The 19,790-nt window shown below is 38.2% G+C and overlaps 1 protein-coding gene across 3 annotated transcripts in view; it reads left to right on the top strand.

Moving 5' to 3' along the window:
- The window catches only part of LOC133217306 (peptide-N(4)-(N-acetyl-beta-glucosaminyl)asparagine amidase-like), a 452,245-nt gene that overhangs the window by 46,448 nt on the left and 386,007 nt on the right, over nucleotides 1-19,790 (top strand). For 2 of the 3 annotated variants that reach the window (XM_061362664.1, XM_061362665.1), the window contains 4 exons: nucleotides 8,203-8,332; nucleotides 8,913-8,983; nucleotides 11,713-11,926; nucleotides 19,421-19,607. In XM_061362664.1, the coding sequence (XP_061218648.1) occupies nucleotides 8,203-8,332; nucleotides 8,913-8,983; nucleotides 11,713-11,926; nucleotides 19,421-19,607 (602 nt within the window). Of the gene's footprint in view, nucleotides 1-8,202; nucleotides 8,333-8,912; nucleotides 8,984-11,712; nucleotides 11,927-19,420; nucleotides 19,608-19,695; nucleotides 19,783-19,790 lie in introns of all 3 variants that reach the window. The other variant, XM_061362667.1, reaches the window with a different exon arrangement.

Genomic DNA, 19,790 nt, shown 5'->3' on the forward strand with positions numbered 1-19,790 from the left:
CATTGCAGTGTGAAAGGTGGCACTTTGTGACATTCTTCAGTAATAGTAAGACAACTGAAGGAAGAAGCAGCTTGCTATAAATGTCACCTTTTTTAATAGAACTCACAAGGCTTTTAACATTGTCCTTGGAACAAGTTTTTTAAAAAGTGAAGGCCTAGAAACATGTAGTAGTTTTACACACTGACTCCTAGCAAGCTTTTTTTTCCAGATCAACAGATACTGTGTGTAGACAAGAAGGCCAAATTCAAACTGAATTGTACATTTATGAGACATTTCCCAATGTGCCTACGCATTGTATCCTTGATGAGAGGAAAAAACATTACAAATAGAACTTTAAAGTTCGTACAAACCCTTCAGTTGGGAGTAAATGCACATAAAACCCCATGAAACCCCAGCAATTGCGGTTTGCCTGTAAAGAATACTTCAATATTGATAACCTTGGCCCTTGAATTATGTTGAGAGTTCTCCCAATTTTTGTTGCCAATGTAAGTCAAGAGTACTGTACACTGTAAGTGCTCCTGAATTGCTGTATTTCTGGAGTGATGTATTCGCAGAATATCCTACTGGCTGCAATATTCTAGAGACCCAAAATGTGTGAATGGTACTGTGTATATATTTATACACACATACATAAAAATAGATACACACGGACATGCACACACACATATATGTACAAATCAGTGAGAATGTTCATACTTGTAGAGACATTAATTAATTTAAGAGAGCATAAAATAGTTATTTTAAAACTTTTTAAACTTTTTTTTTTTTTGGTTTAATTTTTCTACATTGTCAAATTAAGCATAGATTCATTTATCCAAGTAGCAACACTGTTTCTGGCATAACTATATTTGAACATATTGTCACATTGATGTCTTCTACACTTTCAAGTACATACAGCCCTCTATGTTATGAGAACTTTTGGCAGTTTTTTTATTTTACCTGCTGCCAGTGATAGTTAAGTAGAAGACTTTGAAATTGCCCAGCGGTGTCCCAGAAAGTATGCAAGTGCCATAGTTAAGGAGAGGTGCCTTTTTGCTACTGCTTTCTGAGATTCAAAAATAACTTTTTTCACTAGTGCTGAGGATTCACATGTGTAAAAGCTGTGAAAATATAAATCTCTCACAAAAAAAAAAACCCACAATAAACCAAACAAAAACATCCCCTTCAACAATCAACCGACAAAGAAAAAAACCAACAAGAAGAACCAAACAACCCTAAAGCAAAAGAAGCATTATCAAATAAATACATGAATCTTTTCTACCTGCCAGAGACGTACACCCTTGCAGAAGAACTAAACAGTTCAAAGGTGGGAGAACACATAGTAGTTGAATGTACCTTACTGATTCTCATCTTCTGAATATGAACACAGAATTCCTCATTGTAAAATTCTCCTGCTCTTTTCAGCAGTTTTTAATGTAGTTTTTATGCTTAGAAAAAAGAACCAAGAAGATATATGCTGAAACTTTTTATTTATTTTCTCAGTGCTGCTTGATTTTGAAAAATATGGCTAAGTTTTTCTCACTTAGAAAAGGTAAAGGTTTCTTGGGCATTATGAACTAAGAGTAAAGATGAAAGTTGTGTTTCACTGGAAGCTGGTTTTATATTTATAAAGCTGACCTCTTGCCAGTTGTACTTAGTATCTCTCTTCCCTAGAAAAAGCCTCCCAGATTTTTGCCAGTACCAGTTGTTTTTAGGGCTGTGATAGAAACCCTGTCAATGGAATTTTTCAAGGGAAAAAAAATCCCCAAAGTGAAAAAAGTCTTCCAGAACAGCCAAAGCACTCCTGGGCCAACAGAAGCATTTTCATAAGCATATGATGATGAGCTAGATTAGAGATCTGACCTGGATGAAGAATAATTTAGGTTGTTTCTCAGATACATCAGGTCTTTGATCTGACTCATAATGTGGCTGTCACAGCAGAGCAGACAGTAATGTATGACTGGGAGAAACAGGACCAAAACAACATCTTGACTTACAGTAGTTTTCAAATATACGGCCTAAACAGCTTGCCTCATGTGAGCCACTTTGGCCTTCACAATTCTGTGTGTGTCCTGAGTCCTGGGGAAAAAAGTAGGTATGAGTGACTCTTTGCACTTAGGGATTAAGAAAATGACTTTGTGCTCTGAGCATGCTTATGCTTTGGATATTTAATGATGTAGTGATAAAGATTTTTGCTTGTTTTTATTTAACAGAACAATACGAATAAAAAAACAATAGAATAAACATTCAAAAAATGTCATTTGCTTTGTATTAGTATGTGACATGGGTGAATTATAAAATAATTACTGTCAGTTTTTCATGTGTTCATGAAGTGATGTGTTCTGGAACTCTTCTTACACTGCTAAAGGCTACAAATTAGTTTTCAAAGTTGACACTTTGACATCTCTAAGCAATAGTGTATAATGTTAGCACACATAAAGCTTTGTAAATTGAAATACAAATTAGTTGTTGAATGTTAACTGGATGTCCATATCTTTATTTTCAAAACTCCAGAATGTGGAGTGTGACACGTCTGTTTCTACTTTAGACAGAGAGGCACTGAATATGTGCTGAAAGAAAGCAGTAAGTCAGGGAGTTCTCTAAACTGTTGATCCACAGCAATGTAGCTGAGAGCTACACTGGTTTATTACTGGGATATTGTTTTTACACGTTTCTTTGTGATCATTTGTCCTGCCTGACCAATTTGGTGGCCTTCTATGATGGGGCTACAGAACTGATGGGCAGCGGTAGAGCAGTTGATGTCATCTATCTGGACTTGTGCAAAACGTTCGACACTGTCCCACATGACATTCTTGTCTCTAAATTGGAGAGACATCAATTTGATGAATGGACCACTGGGTGGATAAAGAACTGGCTGGATGGCCGCACACAAAGCGTTGTGGTCAACGGCTCAATGTCCAGCTGGAGACCAGTTATGAGTGGTGTCCCTCAGGGATCGGTGTTGGGACCAGTCTTGTTCAACATCTTCATTGCTGACATGGACAGTGGGATTGAGTGCACCCTCAGCAAGTTTGCCGATGACACCAAGCTGTGTGGTTGGGTTGATACGCTGGAGGGAAGGAATGCCATCCAGAGGGACCTTGACACGTTTGTGAGGTGGGCTGATGCCAACCTCATGAAGTTTAAGCATGCCAAGTGCAAGGTCCTACACCTGGGTCGGAGCAATCCCAGGCACAGCTACAGGCTGGGCAGAGAAGAGATTCAGAGCAGTCCTGAGGAGAAGGACTTGGGGATGCTGGTTAATGAGAAAATGAACATGAGCCGGCTTCAGTGTGCGCTTGCAGCCCAGAAAGCCAACCATATGAACGCAGGGGAACTTCCTGGGCAAAGACAGGCAATGCTTGGACTAGAAAATGAAAATGTTGAGATTTCACTGATGAGAAAGCAATTATACACATGAAAGTTGCCTCTTCTAGCTGTCTTCACCCATTTTAAAATTACATTCCCATCCGCTGGCAAGAGGATTTATTTCACCAAAAGATTGTAAACTGAATGTAGTAAATGTCTTCCCTACCCTCATATATTTTAAAAAATGGGGAATGATTAATTTTACTCTGTGTCAGCAGAGGTTTAGGATGCCTGAAAGGTGTTTTCCGTAAAAAAGAAATCATATATACATGATTTTTATATATATACATATAAAATATTTCACGAAAATATTTAGCATAATTTCTAATGAGAAAAATTTATGCAACATAGAAGACAATGTAATAATTTATTACAGAATTACTTGGCAATACATTTCAAAATGGAAAACCATGAAGGCAAAATTTTTAACTAGTGATCAAAAAATCATGTTCTAGATTCATCATTCAAAGGACAGACAGAATATCCCCAAAGGCTTGTGTTGAATTCTTTTTTGTAGGTGAGAAATGCAAATAGTTCAGCAATTTTCACAGAAGCTCTTTATTCAGACTGTCAGTTTTGTGGCTCCTGTTTCTTCTTCCATTGCTTGTAGTAGTAATTATGAAGCTAAAATATTGAATGTGTATCTATAGCTTACGGCAAGCTCTCCAGAAGAGAAGAATTATGACAAGCAGCAACTGTTTCTTTTTCTTTTTCACTCTTTTTACTCCTTTGGAATGATGCTAATGGTGAGCTGCTTCTTCTATTTTATCCCCTCTTTCCCCCTCCCTTATTTCGCCCTCTTCCATCCTTGATTCAGAGAGCTGACTATGGAGTAGATCTGTGTATTATCATACTGGTATCCAAACACTCCCAAATTATCCTGTAATAGTTTTAATAAAATGAAAATGGGCCACCTGGTTCACAGAAACATAGAAATGGTGCCCAAATGCAAGCATACCCTTGATTTTTTTATTCTTTGAACTGAAGTTGGTGGTCTTGGCACTTTTCTGAGAAAATGGACATTCATTGATACAAGAGAGATTTTAACTTGATGTAAGGCAGGGTTTTTTTCATCATTATAACAATCAGATTTAGAAAACGCTGCCTAGAGAGGTTGTGTAGACTTTCTCTGTGAAGGTTTTCAAGACACTACTGTATAAATTCCTGGTTATCCTGGCCCAGAGAATGGCAGTCTCATTTTCATAGTGAATGGGGCAGTTACAGGTACAAAGATTATGTAAATCTCTTCCTTGACATTGCTTTGATAAGTTTTGCCAGCAACTAAAAAGGTTATTAGAAGCAAGTATTATTTTATGGATATCTTAACAAAGATAAAGAAGAGATGGTAGACAAATCTGAAGAGCTACAGAGACTCTTATAGTATTTGGGACCAAAAAGAAAACCCCCAAACCAACCAAACAAAAGGTTTATTAGTATTTGTCAAACTTGTCTACCATCTCCCCTACTGTCTTGTCTCCAACAGTAGCAGGGAAGGAAGAATGTGATAAGCATATTTGATACTTTGCTAGCCTCTGTTTTCAGCTTGGGTTGCTTCCTGATCTACACATGGTTTCTAGGCATGAGTGTTTGTATAACCACTACCAACTGCAGGAGTCTCCATCAAACTTGAAATAACCAACTGGAGGAATGATAAAGACTAAAAGCAGTAACTCTGTCATTGTTGAAATCTTCTGTAGTGGTTTATGCTGAAGGCCAGGTTGGACGAGGCCTTGGGTGATATGGTTTAGAGCGAGGTGTCCGTACCCATGGCAGGGGGGTTGGAACTTGGTGATCTTAAGGTCCTTTCCAACCCTAACTATTCTATGATTCTATGCTGCTTCTTTATTCACTCTTTCATTATAGCCATTGCCTCTTCTGGGAAATAGTCTTGAAGAAAAACTCATAATTAATCCATAACAGTCTAGTTGAGATCACGTCTTATTTGGAAATACTCCTCATTACTGCAGGTATGAGGAGAAGCTGGTACACTGACATATACTAGCTTGTTCTTTCACCCCTCAGAACCATTTGGGTTAACAGAGAACACTGTACCAAGACAACTCTGAATGGCTTCTTGAAGTTCTGTGCAGCATGGGAAAACTTCACTGATTTTGTCCCATGTAAAGTCAGCCAGATAGTACTGACACATTTTTAGAAGCTTCAGAAGCTCTAGGAAATTGATGCTTAAACCATGACACATTTGAGAGAAATGTATTCTGGCCGATGAGAAAATGAACATGAGCCAGCTTCAGTGTGCACTCACAGCCCAGAAAGCCAACCGTATCCACGGCTGCATCAAAAGGAGTGTGACCAGCAGGTCGAAGGAGGTGATCCTGCCCCACTACTCTGCTCTCGTGAGACCTCACTTGGAGTATTGTGTGCAGTTCTGGTGTCCTCAACATAAAAAGAACATGGAACTGTTGGAACAAGTCCAGAGGAGGGCCATGAGAATGATCAGGGGACTGGAGCACCTCCCATATGAAGACAGGCTGAGAAAGTTGGGGCTGTTGAGCCTGGAGAAGAGAAGGCTGCGTGGAGACCTCATAGCAGCCTTCCAGTATCTGAAGGGGGGGCCATAGGGGTGCTGGACATGGACTATTCATTAGGGACTGTAGTGACAGGACAGGGGTAATGGGTTAAAGCTTCAACAGGGGAAGTTTAGATTGGATATAACAAATAAGTTCTTTACTGTAAGGGTGGTGAGGCACTGGAATGGGCTGCCCAGGGAAGTTCTGAAGTGTTCAAGGCCAGGCTGGACAGAGCCTTGGGTGACATGGTGTAGTGTGAGGTGTCCCTGCCCATGGCAGGGGGGTTGGAACTTGATGATCTTAAGGTCCTTTCCAACCCTAACTATTCTATGATTCTATATGAGAGAAATACAGTCTTGCTTTTGCTGTGGACATGTTTTTAGCAAGGGACTCTCCTACAGTTAACATAATGCTGCTGAAGTAAGCTTTTTCCACTTGAATATCTAATTTGGAAATGAGCAGTGATTTGTAAACATAGAGGAAAACTGTAGTGATTATCTTGAATATATTAGAATTAAGTGACTAATTACATAAGTATCTGTTTCCTCTTTTAATATTCAAGACTGTGAATATTATAGAATATGTTTCTCTAGAGTATATACTGCAGCCTCATGGCAGTACAAACAGCCCTTGGAACAATGGAAATGAAAGTTTTTATCAGCTCTGAGTGTTTCTCCTTTTATGTATCTTGGCACAATGCATTTCATGATGTGGACGTCTGTTTGCTAAAAATTTAATTAGTGTCATTGTCCTATTTCAGACAATCGAGATCTTTTCATCTAAGAATTAAAGGAAGAATCCTGCCTTTACAAAGAAACCAAAAAAATGTCATACCAATGCTAACCCTTTAATTAATTTTCAGTTAATTATGGCTGAAACCAATTTTGTAGGGTTTTTAATGGAATAAAATTCAGAGTCTAGTTCTACTCATTCTTTCTGGTCTTGACCAGACAGTGACAGTTTATACACAGTTGTCAACTGAATTAGGTAAACCATATGTACTCCCACCACCCTCCTGTTTGTGGGTGGCAGTGAATAGGAACAGAACTGGGTACTTTCTCTGCTTGGCATTCCTCAACAGTGTGGATCCAAAAGATGCAGCTCAACTGCAGAACTGTTTTACTAGTCAACAAGTACTCTACACCTCCCACACTTCTATCTAGCATATGGTGAGGCAAGCCTGTAGAAAATGGTGAGGGATTTCACTAAATCTCTTGAAAGTAAATAAATAATATTTGAAAATTTTATTTAATTCTATTTAAATTCTATTTATTAATTCTATTTTAAAAATCTAAATTACAGAATTAATTATCCATGAAAGCATGTCTCTATAAAACATTTATGGTCACCTTAGATAAATATTACTTCAGTAATTTAAAGTACTTCTTAAACATGAGACATTATTCATTTAAGGTATGGGTCATCCTAATCCTCTAAATGTCAGAGACTTCTGACTAAACCAAGATCAAGTAGTCCTCTGCTGTAAGTCCTTTAGATTTTTTTTAAAGTATTAGATAGGCATTTAGAACAAGAAGTCTTTCAGCATGAATAAGCAGACCAAATGACTTAATTAACTTGCAGCTATTATGCTTTTGTGTGAAACCCTACTAAAACTACAACCCTGTCAGCGCAGTGGAGTCTGCTTTGTACTGAGTCACAACTGAAATTACTGCTACCTTCCATTTATTTTAAATGGATCTTTACAATGGATTTTTTTATCATCATTCAGCTGGCTGTTGAGTGTCCATGTGACATCCTCACAGGGAATGCATTAAAGTAGTTTTAAGAGGATGCAAATGATATAATGAGTAAAATTTCTTTACTCACATTATTAGCAAAATGATATTAACATTTTATATTCATAGGAATCTTATTCAAAATTTTATATATTTATATATAGATATAAATATTCCTATACTTATAGGAATCTATTCAAACCTGAATTGCATGAGGATCTAATCCATTTTATTGGACTACATCATTGTAAGGAAGTTCTGAATGCTACAGTTTATTTGATTCCACTAAGTCCAAAGGCATTCTGAACATGAAATGAATGGAAAAGACAAGTAAACAAAATATAAACCACTAGTATTTCTGGGAACAACTGTGGTAGAAGTGGAAAAGCTATTAAAGGTGCTTCTACTTAAGGAATTTGTTTGGTAAAGTAGAAAATGCATCCTCTTGAATGTAATTGTGTGTGCTCTGAAAATATGTTGTTGTGACCCACTAAATATTGGGTAGGGTGGTTTTGGTTTTTTGTTTTTAAATAAGCCTCCTTCTGGGTGAATCAATTAAACACTTGTGTGCTGCACTGCTTTTGACTTAGCCCTGAAGTTGTAAAGAGTGAACTGTATGGAGAGAAGGCTGATGTCTGGGCTGCAGGATGCATCCTTTATCAGATGGCGACTCTGAACCCTCCATTTTACAGCACCAATATGCTCTCCTTGGCAACTAAGGTATTCAGATTTGGCAGATCATCCTACCAGTTATTTTTGCATGTGTTCACTAGATCCGCGAGAATTTATGTTTGACATTATATATGCATAAACGGCTCTCTGGTCTGATGTGTGAATGAGCACAAGCATTTCTCATTGTATGAATTGCTATTTTGCAATTCTAATTGCAAAAATTGCTTGGAAATATTAATGTATTATTACGTCTCGGACTATCATACTTTTATCATTGTATTTGGTGATAGGAGCTTTAGATACGTAAAATTTATCAATGTGCTATAATATTGGATTTTCTATGGCATTGTGCATTACACATTAGGATATGATCATAAAATTAGTGTTTGTTTTAATGTTCCCCTTATTCAGATATTGTAGCCCTTTATTCTACAGTTACTATGTACGTTAATGTGGATACCTGATTAGAACTTACAATCTGCATTAGAAGATGTGTTCTAAGCCATTTTGCAAGTTAGAGCTGACGATGTAATGCCCATCAGGTTGATTAGAGGACAATACTTATGGGGTCTTCAAATAAACAGTGGAATATTTTTCTTCAACTAACTGTAGATTATTTATCTCGCAGATAGTAGGAGCTGTGTATGAACCTGTACCAGAAGGACTGTACTCAGAAAAAGTGTCATTTGTCATAAAGAGGTAATTGCTTATCTAGTTTTAATTCGACATCCTGCCAAAAAGGTGTTTTGTTCTGTATGTTCCACTGGTGGTAATGTGTCAGTTTTCTGACTTCAGCAACTGCCTGTATTTGTCTCTGAATATTAAATATCTTCTGGTTTAAAAGAAAAATTGAAAGTATCTCTTTACCCTGCTAATACAATATGTGATACAGTTGCACACATGCAGTGGGAAAACTCATGCCAGTATAGTCAGCATATTTATCCAGCCAGCAAAGATTTTATACTTGGTACTGAAGTTTCACAATACCAGTGCTGTAGTTAATTCCCGACACATAAATCTCAGAAAACCACAGTATTTTGAGTCATTTTCAAGTGCAGTTTACAGTCAAGGTAGTAATCCTGTGTCCAACAACAGCCTGTTGCAATAAATTATTTATAGGTCATTGTATGATCACAATGATAGTTTTGTGTGTTTGACTGGTGGAAATACGTTTCCCAGTACTTTCTAATCTTATTAGCAGGATAGCAGAGAGAAGAAAGCAGAAGATAATGCAGTAATGGAGGAAAAGATGAGCCTGTATTTATTCCACTCATCACATATTTCTCTTAGCTATGATTACATCTTCCTGGTGATAATATAATGTGTAAGCCAAAGTATAGAGAGTGAATTGATGCACTTCTGAAATTTAGCTCCCTTGATTTTTCTATTTTAGAAAAACTCCACTTAACACAAAAATGCTTTTTCTTTCTCACTCTGATATCGAATTCCATCTCTAAAAAGCACTTTACTGTACAAGACTGTAAAGTTTTTATACTGTGTTTTATTAGACAAAAAGGCTTCTATTATTTAAAGACCTGGAGGATGAAGGTCAACAATAGAGAGGATAGGTGCTAATAGAACTAACATTTATGTTTAAGTGGTCCTGTAATGAATTTTAATATTTTAAATACTTACAAATACTTGTAGTTAAAATTTATCAGGCTAGTCAGGTAGGACTGCTGCTTGGGAAATCCATCCTGACTTGTCTTGAGTCGCCTTCTTGTTCTTTGTGTGCTTGGAAATTACTTCCAGGGGAATTTGCTCTATTATTTCCCAGGGACTGAGGTGAAGCTGACTGGCTAGGATCTGCCTGGATAATCCTTCTTGCTCTTCTTGGATATGCACGTGATATTAATCTTTTTCCAGTCTACATGAACCTTCCTCTGATCCTTTCAGACATGATAGATAGTGGTACTGACCAGTTGCATCAGCACGCTCATGCTCATCTCATGTGATCCCATGGGCTTCTGTATGTTCAACTGGCTTAAATGCTTTCTCACTATTTTCCGTTGTGTGGTAATGCTTCGTGCTCACAGACTCTGTGATTAGGTAGGCTCAGAGATCTGGGAACCCTTAAGGCCAAAGTTTCCTAATGGAAATGGAAGCAAAAAAGGGATTGAGTATCCCAGTCTTTTCCATGTCCTTTTTCACTAGCTTGCATAGTGGGTCCCCATTTTCCTTAGCCTTTCTTTTCTTGTCAGTGTAATTACAGAAGGCTTTTCTTCTGCCTTCCACATTCATTGCTAGTTTCAGCTGCAGCTGAGCTTTGGCTTTCTTAATTCCACCTCTTAGGTGATAGCTGCATATTCTTCCTGTGTAGATCATCCCTGTTTCCTACACACAGGATTGGGCTGTTCTGGTGCTTTGAGATATTCTGGAAGATTAGCTCTTCCAAGCTTTCCCTTTACTTTCCAAAGCAGTCTTCAGTGACATTATACAATGAAGATCCATGAATAGGCTGAATTCTGCTCTCCTGAAGTCCTCCATCATAGCCATACAATGTTTTTCTCACTTCTCCCAGGATTTTGAACTCCAAATCAGTTTGATGGCTGCTGTAGCTGAGGCTGTCCTGCCTGGTTCTTCCTTGTTTGTGAGCAACAAGTCTGGCAGAGTGCCTTTGTTAGCTAGCTTCTGAATCTGCTGCACCAAGAAATTGTCATTGACAGATTCCAGAAGTGTCCTGGTTACTGCACTCAGCCATTTTATATCAGGGTAGTTAATAAGCCCCAATGAATATAACTGCCTGCATGAAGTTTTCTCTGCCTACCCAGCAAAGGATTCATTGACTTTGTCTTCTTTGGATGATTCTACATCATCCAAACAATCTACCACAGTGTCACCACAATGTTTCTCTGGTCCTCTTGTCTTTACCCAGAAGATCTGGATTCCAAGCAGCCAGTCTCTGGACTGCAAGTTGCATCCACCTTGACTTGAACCTTTGCCCCTGCCTGGAAGAATCAAGAAGAACCCCAGCTCACTCCTTCCGCCCTTCATTCTTGACTACAGCACTTTGTAGTAATGAATTCTCCTGTAAATCTTCCTGACAGCACACTCATCTCCTTCACAGCTGCTTTGTCCAGTGGTACAGTGCCTTGACCAGAGCACAGTCCTCACAAAGGAGGCCTCTTCCCCCCAGCCTGGGAAGAGGCACCACCCACACCCTAGTGTGCCTGTGAGTGCACAGCAGCAGCCTCTCAGCAGTTCTGTCTGGGTTGGTGATAAGGACAATTGTCCCAGCTGATGCCAGATGCTGTACTTTGTGGTGTATCAACACCAAGGCTGCACAGTGTTGAACTGTCCACTGCAGGATTGAGCAGAGTGCTAGCCACTATGGTTTGATAAATATCAGTGGAGGAATGCAGTGGTAGTAAGCAGTTTTTTAGGAAGAAGTAATTAGCTTTCTTTAAAGAATGTTCTTTCATTCACAGATGCTTGACTCCGGATGCAGAGGCACGTCCAGACATAGTGGAAGTTAGCTCACTGCTGTCTGATGTGATGATGAAATACCTTGATGTTTTATCTATCTCTCACCTGATGTTAGAGAAGAAGCTGGATCGGGAGAGGAGACGAACTCAGAGGTACTTCATGGAGGCTAATCAAAATGCAGTAACATATCACCATCAGCTTTCAATTTTAGCACAAGTAAGTACACGGATTTTTTTTTTCTTATCATTGTTTACCATATCTGAGAAAATAAGGTACAACAAACCAGAAAATAGATCCAAATTAAAAGACTCATCCTTTTAGAGCATTTTTCCATGCAGGCTCTTTGATTTATTTTGACAAGGCATTGATTCATTTTTTGTGGACATGCTTGTGAAGCAAAAATAACAGTATCTTGAAAACCGATATAATTCCGTGTTGAAAAATGGCATTGTTATGGGGGTATTTGCAGTTTTGATAGTATCTCATAGCATTTAATTATTACTGCACACTTGTGAATGGATTGTGAATAGGAGAAGATGCACTTGGCCAGGGTGGAACAAATGGATAATCTTGTGTATGATTCACAAACGATGACCCCTAGGAAAATAGCTATTGCACAAATAAGATTTTTAATTACAGACTGCTAAATAAAGAACAGTGGTGCTGTAAGGTTTTTGCTCAATGCTTTCTTACTGTCTGATACAGTTCTGCAGAGCTACTTAAAATTCTTCCATTTTCTTTAGGCTGTGTTTTAAGCACTCTTCATGAAGGACATCAATATTTTACATAATGAACTAAAAAAAATAAATGGGCAATGTTTTTGAGTAGCAAAAGCTCACTGTGAAAATTATTGTTATGGTAATTGTGAAGCAAATTTGCACAGCTGCTGTTGTCTGTTCGGCTATTGTATCTCTCTTGAATTCCTTTCATCAGGGCTCAGGAGTTTGCTCTGAAGGACCTTTGTGTAGGAAAAAGGTTTTCAGTAACACCTGGTTCAAAACTTGTGGATTTGGGTTTTTTTTAATGTGTTCTTTGTCTTCACCTTCCTGGACAAGAATAAGACTTGTAGAAAATGTTATTTTTTTTTTTTTTATTTTTCAGTAGTTTTTTGACCTTTCAGCTCAAGATCATTATTTATATCATGCAATTTTTTCCAATTAAAGCTATGTCAAAAACTTCCAGGAAAACCTTAACAAGCCACTATCATTTGAAATGCAAGAGGTACGGAGATGAAAGAAAAAAGCAGAACAGGGTATCGGGGGCAAGACTTACGAGGAGTGGCTGAGGTCACTTGGGTTGTTCAGGTTGGAGAAGACAAGGCTGAAGGGTGACCTTATGACAGTCTACACCTGCCTATACAGGGGAAGGTGCTGATCTCTCCAGTGACTTGCAATAGGACATGAAGGAATGAAACAGCTAAATCAGGGAAAGTTCAGATGGCACATTAGGAAAAGACACTTAACTGAGAGGGTCACTGGAACAGGCTCCCCAGGGAAGTGGTTTTGTCATCAAGCCTGTCAGAGTTCAAGGAGCATCTGAAGCGTGCTCTTAGTCATATGGTTCAGTTTTAGATAGTCCTGCAAGGGGCAAGGAGCAGAGAGTTGCACTTGATCCTTATGGGTCCCTTCCAACTTGACATATCCTACAATTTATAATTTAAAACAGTATAGCAATTATTTTCCATGTGTTTTTGAGTTCTTTTGCCATACACATTTGGAGGATTGTTGTATGACATTATTTTTTCATATCTTGATATAGTCATTCTCTTGATGTGATTAAATTTGAAAAAAAAAAGCAAAAACCAACTGTGGATGGAAAGCTGCTTGATTCGGGGTTTCAATGCAGTTATTCTGTCTTTGAGAGAAGACTGCCCTATCCGTGCAGTTGTAACGTATAACAGAACTAATAGTTTTACATTGAAGTTAGAGTGCTAGTGTGGGATTGAGACTGCTGTCAGCAAGTTTTCAGATGATATGAAGCTGAGTGGTGCAGTTGGCACATCCAAGGGATGGGATGCCATCCAGAGGGACTTGGGCAGGCTCAAGGAGTGAGCCCATGTGATCTCATGAGGTTCAACAACACAGGCTGGGGGATGAAGGGATTGAGAGCAGCTCTGAAGAGAAGGACTTGGGGATACTGGTGGATGGAAGATTGGACATGAGCTGGCAATGTGGGCTTGCAGCCCAGAAGGGCAACTGTATCTTGGGCTGCATCCAGAGGAGCGTGGCCAGCAAGTCAGGGGATGTGATTCTGCCCCCCCTCTACGCTGCTGTGGTGAGACCGCGCCTGGAGTCCTCAGTACAGGGAAGACATGGACCTGTTGGAGAGAGTCCAGAGGAGGGCCACAAAAATGATCAGAGGGATGGAACACCTTTCCTATGAGGAAAGGCTGAGAGAGTTGGAAAGCCTGGAGAAGAGAAGACTCTGGGGGGACTTTATTGTGGTGTCTTAGTTCTTGAAAGGGGCCTGTAAGAAAGATGGGGAGAGACTTTTTATCAGGGCCTGTTGTGATAGGATGAGGGGTCGTGGTTTTAAACTAAAAGTGGAGATATTCAGGCTGAATGTGAGGAAAAAATTCTTTACAATGAGGGTGGTAAAATACTGGAATAGGTACCCATAGAGGTGGTGGATGCACTATTCCTTGGATACATTCAAGATCAGGCTGGATGTGGTTCTGGGTGCCTAGATGAAGATGTCTAGTTGAAGATGTCCCTGCTCATTGCAGGAGGGATTGACTAGATGACCTTTGAAGGTCCCTTCCAACCCAAACTATTCTACGATTCTTCTGTTCTGCATGAATATTTGGAAAATACATCAATCTACAAAATGAGAAGGAAATGCATGTGTATTTTGGGGGATAATGGCTAATCTTCTCAAGGAAGGAATACTGTAATTCTAGTTCCACTTCAATGAACCTGATTCTGGATCTGACAAAGATTCAAACCACTGTAGAAGCTGAAGGAGTATATAGCTTGGTAATGAGAAGTGGGAAAAATTACCATGTGTCCTTGCTGTAAATAAAACAGAATAAATCAGTCTAGGATCTTTTGAGTTTCAGAGGAGTGCTACAGGGCTTAGAAACGGAAGGAGCTTTGTTGTTTCTCTGTCCCTGATACTGTAGGAAAATTTTATGAAGTTGGAGGACTACTACAAAGAGAGTAATTATTCCTGAAAAATTAGACTTTCAAAATAATAAAAATGAAAAAAAAAAGAAACAATAAGAAAGTATTCTGAATAAAAGTACTAGGACGAATTTCAAGCAGTTGGTCCTGAAATGAAAGCTTTGTGAGGTATGGACAATCTAATTCATCTCAGTCAAGGCCCCAGCTATTCCACAGCCAAGTAATTTGTCATTTTTCCACGGTGTCAGAGAATTCAGTGTTTCAGTCAGATAGTTCAGTATTTTGTTGAAGCCAGCTACCATTTACTTTGTTTTCTCTCTACTAAATGTACTTATGGCCTCCTTTTTCATCCCAGTTGTGTCATACTGTGGATGTTCCTGAAATAAAAAGTGTACTCTCTGTCCTGGTTTATGGAACTAAGCAACAAAGATCTTTTGGAGCCAGAATTCAATCTGTTTTATAAGTAGTCTAAGGCCAGTATGGAAGCTGATAAGTAGGCAATTGAAAGGCAGGTCAGTAGATAATGCTGGAGAAAGTTAGTTACCTTGGCTGGCAAGTACAGCATAAAAAGTTGAGTTTTTGTGTTGCAAGCCAAATCTGGGTCTCGAAACAGCAGCTGATTTAACTAATAATGAAAATATCTTTCTGATCTTTTCCTTTAAAGAGGTGAGAGGGTAGCCAAATAATTTGATTGCTTTTTTGCAGTATATAAGTTTGAAAAATTTAGACATTATTTTGGCTGTTTGCAAAAAGCTGAAAGCAAGTCACTTTTATTACTTTGGAAATATGTGTTTGATTACAGGCATCGTCCATTATTGTTTCATTTACTGCATATATCCTGATGTGGTTTTAACTTAGGAATAATGCTTAGAAGCCCTTCATAAGCCATTATCCTCACTGTTCGACATATAGATACAATAACTTCTTTCTCATTGCCCTATTTTTTAATGTAAAATATCAATATACCTAAAACAATATAGTACGATGAATATTGAGATCTGTCTTATATTTTGAATATGGGAGGAAAAACTGCAAGCTCCATAATTGGAATCTGTCAGCTAAAAATATATAACAAAATATGAGCCATTTGTACCTCCCTCTATTCTGAGAATATATTAAAATTAGACAGACATGATAGACTACATGGCTGATCAGAGTAACTTCCCTGTCTCAATTTCTGAAGTTCTGATCTGTGCATATGGCACACGTTTCATCACATTCTTTCTCTATACCAGTTTTTGCAGTAGTGTTCTTTAGAAATCTAAGCTTATTTTAATTTTTATTAATAATGTCACTAGAATACACATTTTAGTTTTAAATGCATACATTCAAATGAAATTCAAAATTATGCAGAGTAACGGGAGACCAAGACGTTTAGATAATGGAAAAGTGGGCATAACTCTTGTTTCTGAGTGTAGCGTGATTTATGGAATGCTCCATGTTCAGTGTTTGTCAGGGCTAATAGGGTGTCAGAATTCACTAACAGTTTGGTCTGAGCTTGTCCATTTAGGTCACCATTAGCTGAGTGCTTTGCCCTAATCTTCAAATGCACAAGAATGCTTATTAGCAAGATTCCTTTCCAAATTTTTCTGTTTTCACACTTGAACTGGTAAGTCTTCCCCTAACCCAGCATGCAAAAGAGCACGGCATATAGACCCAAGGTGACTGATCTTCCATCTGGATAGGACTTTTAGCTGCAGGCCAACAGTCATCTTCCCAGACCTAGATCTGTACGCAGCAAGGTATTTTGTTTCTGGTGGACCAGGATGCTACTGCTAGATGATAGACTCTGATAATTTCTTTCAGGCAGCTTGGTTACAGCCTATGCTAACAAGCCTGCCTGGCTCTTTCTTACAGAAGCAGTTCAACTATTTATTGGCTGGAAATAATGAAAGAAACAGTATACCTGTTTTCAGACAGGACTATGTCTGAGGTTTAGCCTGGAAAAAAGGAGGCTCAGAGGAGACCTTATTGGTCTCTTACAACTACCTGAGCTGAACAAGAGACCAATATCTTTATTTCCAGAGACACTTTTACTCAGTCATAAGGAAAGATGAATTCTGGAAAAAATTTTACTTGGTTCATAGTTTGAACATCTTTTCCACAGGAACCCTTTTCCCCTTAGGTTTCCTTTTGAACTGTGTTTTTTTAATGCTAGAAGGCAGAGTTTATTTCCACAAAGCTGGCAAAAAACCTGACACATGGGGAAACCGAGGCACTAATTATTGTGAAAATGTGAACATAAACTGGATCAACTGATGAAGCCTCCAGGAAGATTTGTAAAATACTGGACTCTAGAATCAGGTGTAGGTATGAGCACAGTTCAAATGAATATGTATCAATCTAACTCATGTTTCAATGTGTGTGATGTTTTGAACATTCCACTGTTTCACAGATTTCTTCAAAACATAAGTATCTGTCTTTCTGCTTATCTGAAAGATGTCCCTCTGAGACTTTGAGACATATGGAAATGGTTGTTTCAGTGTGTTGGAGAATACTTTCTCCATGCTTTTCTCACAAAGTTATGGTTTTAAATGCCTATGTAGGTTATGGTCCCACTGCAATGCTGAGCAGAAGTGGCGTTGAACTTGAATCCCAGTCTCCTCCAAACAGGGTACTTTTGTTCTAAATGAGTCAGGTGTCCTGAGAAACAACAGTATATAATCTCACTTTTGCAAATTATTAGCTATTGTCAAGGTAGGGCAAAATATATCACAGTAAATTTATTTGTTACTCTCAGAGAAGTAATGAAATACCACAGTTCTTTGTGTTCAGATATTATGTAAAAGGACCAGATTTTATGTATAGACATGTTATAGCTTTACAGTTTATATAACTGCTTTAAGACTGTAGGGTACATTGCACTGATCTCTGAACAGCTTCTATAACAGGTCTGACGAATATTTTTATCATGATGTCTACAGAATTTAGTTCATGCATTTCAAACTGGCTTCCTTTCTTCATGTGGCAGCTTGCTGCTGACACCAACTGGTAACAGCAGTCTTTTTGATCTAATCCTCTTTTTGATCTTCCCCCCCCCCCCAGCTTCATCTGATTTACAAGTTGTCAACAATTGATTTTTTCATGCAAGGTTCAGTATTGGCAATGTTGAAAGGGGATTTAAGTATGAAATGTCCATGCAGTTTGACCCTTCTCTCTCTTTATCTTCTTTGATATAGAACAGATGAATTGGTTCTCTTCACTAATTGTGCATCGACTGTTGAGGGTACAACTAGTGTGCTCACATGCCATGACTAGACTGCTTTCTGTAAGTGAGCTTGAGAGTCATACTTAGTGGTTGCCATGCTGTGCTATACTGCAGTCACTGGTATTGTCACATCTTGAACATAATCTTGGTTCAGTACTTAAGTATAAAATGATCCTTTCCCACCTGAATTTAAAGAGAAAAGCTTAACAAGCCACCATCTTACAAGTTAAGTTATAGTTCTGGGAATAGAACAAAAGATGTGGAAACAATTTAAGCAGACTGTTAAGCAGGCAGTGATACAGTCAGCGCTCAGGGGTGCAACTAGGTTTCTGAAGGAGGAAGGATTTCTAATGTGTCCCAGTAAAGTCAAAATACTTCATAGGAAAAACTTTGGAAGTACATTGTCTTAGATACAGGACAAATTGTCTTTGACACACTTGTTAAGGATAGAAGTATTTAGGAATGTATTATTTTCTGAAATTACTTTAGCGTTAAACATACTAATTTGTCTAATCTATTTATGTAATTTAGCTCTTGTTCTCCTTTACTGCATTTTGCTCTGACAAGACTAAAAAGGAACATGAATTTATTTATGCACAACAGAAATAATGTAAGACTTGGAACAATATGTATAGAGACCATAAAGACAGTCTGACTTCAAAATACGTTGCATTAAAACTGAAGCAATAATAAGGATGAAGAATCTCTATTTTTTTCAAGAAAAGCTGTAAATAGCTCAGAGCTGTAATAGCAGCAGAGGCAGAATTTTATACTCAGTAATGAACCCATGCTACACATAAGAATCAACACTTAAATATTAAAGACAATTTTTCTTCCATGTTTCGATTTTCTTAGCTCTGCTTTGGTAATGCCAGTCCACATTTGGTCAGTTCAGAGTTGGGGGGTCTTTTTGGCATCACATCATATCAAGTCCACTTCATATTTTATTACCATCTTGATATTTGTGCAGGTTTTGCACTTTTGAGAACTGGTCTACTGTTTATTATCTAATCTCCCATTGCTTGTATCTGGGAACCTGCTATCTTTGTCCACACTTTTATTTTTTTCTGTTGTTCAGTATTTCTTTCTGGTATGGCATTTGTTTCATATTTTTTTTCCACTTTCAGTGATTGTTATGAGAAAACTGCCATCAAGAACAAATATGCCTTTTATGTAAAGGCTAGAAAGAATTTGTTTAGATTAAGACTTTTGCTTTAAATTTAGAATTGGTGATTGAATCAGATAACTTGTAGTCCTGGACTAGCAGCTGAGTGGGAACAAAAAGTGCAGTTATACAAGTGAAACTTTCATCTGCAGGTTTCCTAATAAGTGCTGGATAAAGACAGTATGCAACATTATTTCCTCCTTCTTTTTTGTCAGAAAGATTATGAGAAGTTGAGTCTTCATAGCAGCAGCAATGGAGCCCCTCACTGCAGCAAAAGTGAATTTTCAGAAAACACTGATCTCCCAGTTGAAAGATGTCAGTCTGCACATGCAAAAGATGAGGAAAGAACATATGAAGAAATCCTGGTAGAGGATCACAGCACTTCAGAGAACTCACAGAAAGGTAGTCAATAGCAAAAGGAACATCATGAGTACTATTATCCTGGTTGGACTTGGGTTAAAAGATTCTTTGCTTTCATTTTTATGTCCAGATATGTTCACTAAACTAGATGATGAGCTGGACGTACTGAACAAGTTAAGCAGCTCCAGTTCAAGTCATGTGAAAGAGTCTGCTATTGGTAAAATT

The sequence above is a fragment of the Neopsephotus bourkii genome, unplaced genomic scaffold, assembly GCF_033783945.1.
Source record: "Neopsephotus bourkii isolate Nb327-2 ecotype Australia unplaced genomic scaffold, CSIRO-AGI_Nbou_v1 NB_1132, whole genome shotgun sequence".
Lineage (NCBI taxonomy): Eukaryota > Metazoa > Chordata > Aves > Psittaciformes > Psittacidae > Neopsephotus > Neopsephotus bourkii.